Genomic DNA, 448 nt, shown 5'->3' on the forward strand with positions numbered 1-448 from the left:
AGGTGCCACCCTGCCTTTTTATCCCTTCTTTCTGGGGTTCGATGGGACTCCTGATTGGCGGAGGCTGCGATTGTGAAGTTCACCAATGGGAATAGAGATGAAAGAGCGACCAATCGAAGGTGCTGGATGTTTTGACATCACGAGCTCACATTGTCCAATAGGCAAATACAGCCTTGAGTCATCTCATTTGCATACCGTCCCTATAAATACGGGGGTCGCCGCTATTGTATTTACGTCGTTCCTGCAGTAGACAGGTAGTGACAGACTTGTAAAATGCCGGAACCAGCTAAATCCGCTCCTGCTCCAAAGAAGGGCTCCAAGAAAGCCGTCACCAAGACGCAGAAGAAGGGCGACAAGAAACGCAGAAAGACTAGGAAGGAGAGCTACTCGATCTACGTGTACAAGGTGCTGAAGCAGGTGCACCCCGACACGGGCATCTCGTCCACGG

At 51.1% G+C, this 448-nt stretch overlaps 1 protein-coding gene across 1 annotated transcript in view; it reads left to right on the top strand.

The window, feature by feature from the left end:
• The first annotated feature begins 273 nt into the window (after nt 1-273).
• The window catches only part of LOC104077725 (histone H2B 8-like), a 380-nt gene continuing 205 nt past the window's right edge, over nt 274-448 (top strand). Inside the window, exon 1 of the mRNA XM_009579052.1 lies at nt 274-441. Coding sequence (XP_009577347.1) covers nt 274-441 — 168 coding nt within the window. The remainder of the gene's footprint in view (nt 442-448) is intronic.

The sequence above is a fragment of the Fulmarus glacialis genome, unplaced genomic scaffold (genome assembly GCF_000690835.1).
Source record: "Fulmarus glacialis isolate BGI_N327 unplaced genomic scaffold, ASM69083v1 scaffold45025, whole genome shotgun sequence".
Classification (NCBI taxonomy): domain Eukaryota; kingdom Metazoa; phylum Chordata; class Aves; order Procellariiformes; family Procellariidae; genus Fulmarus; species Fulmarus glacialis.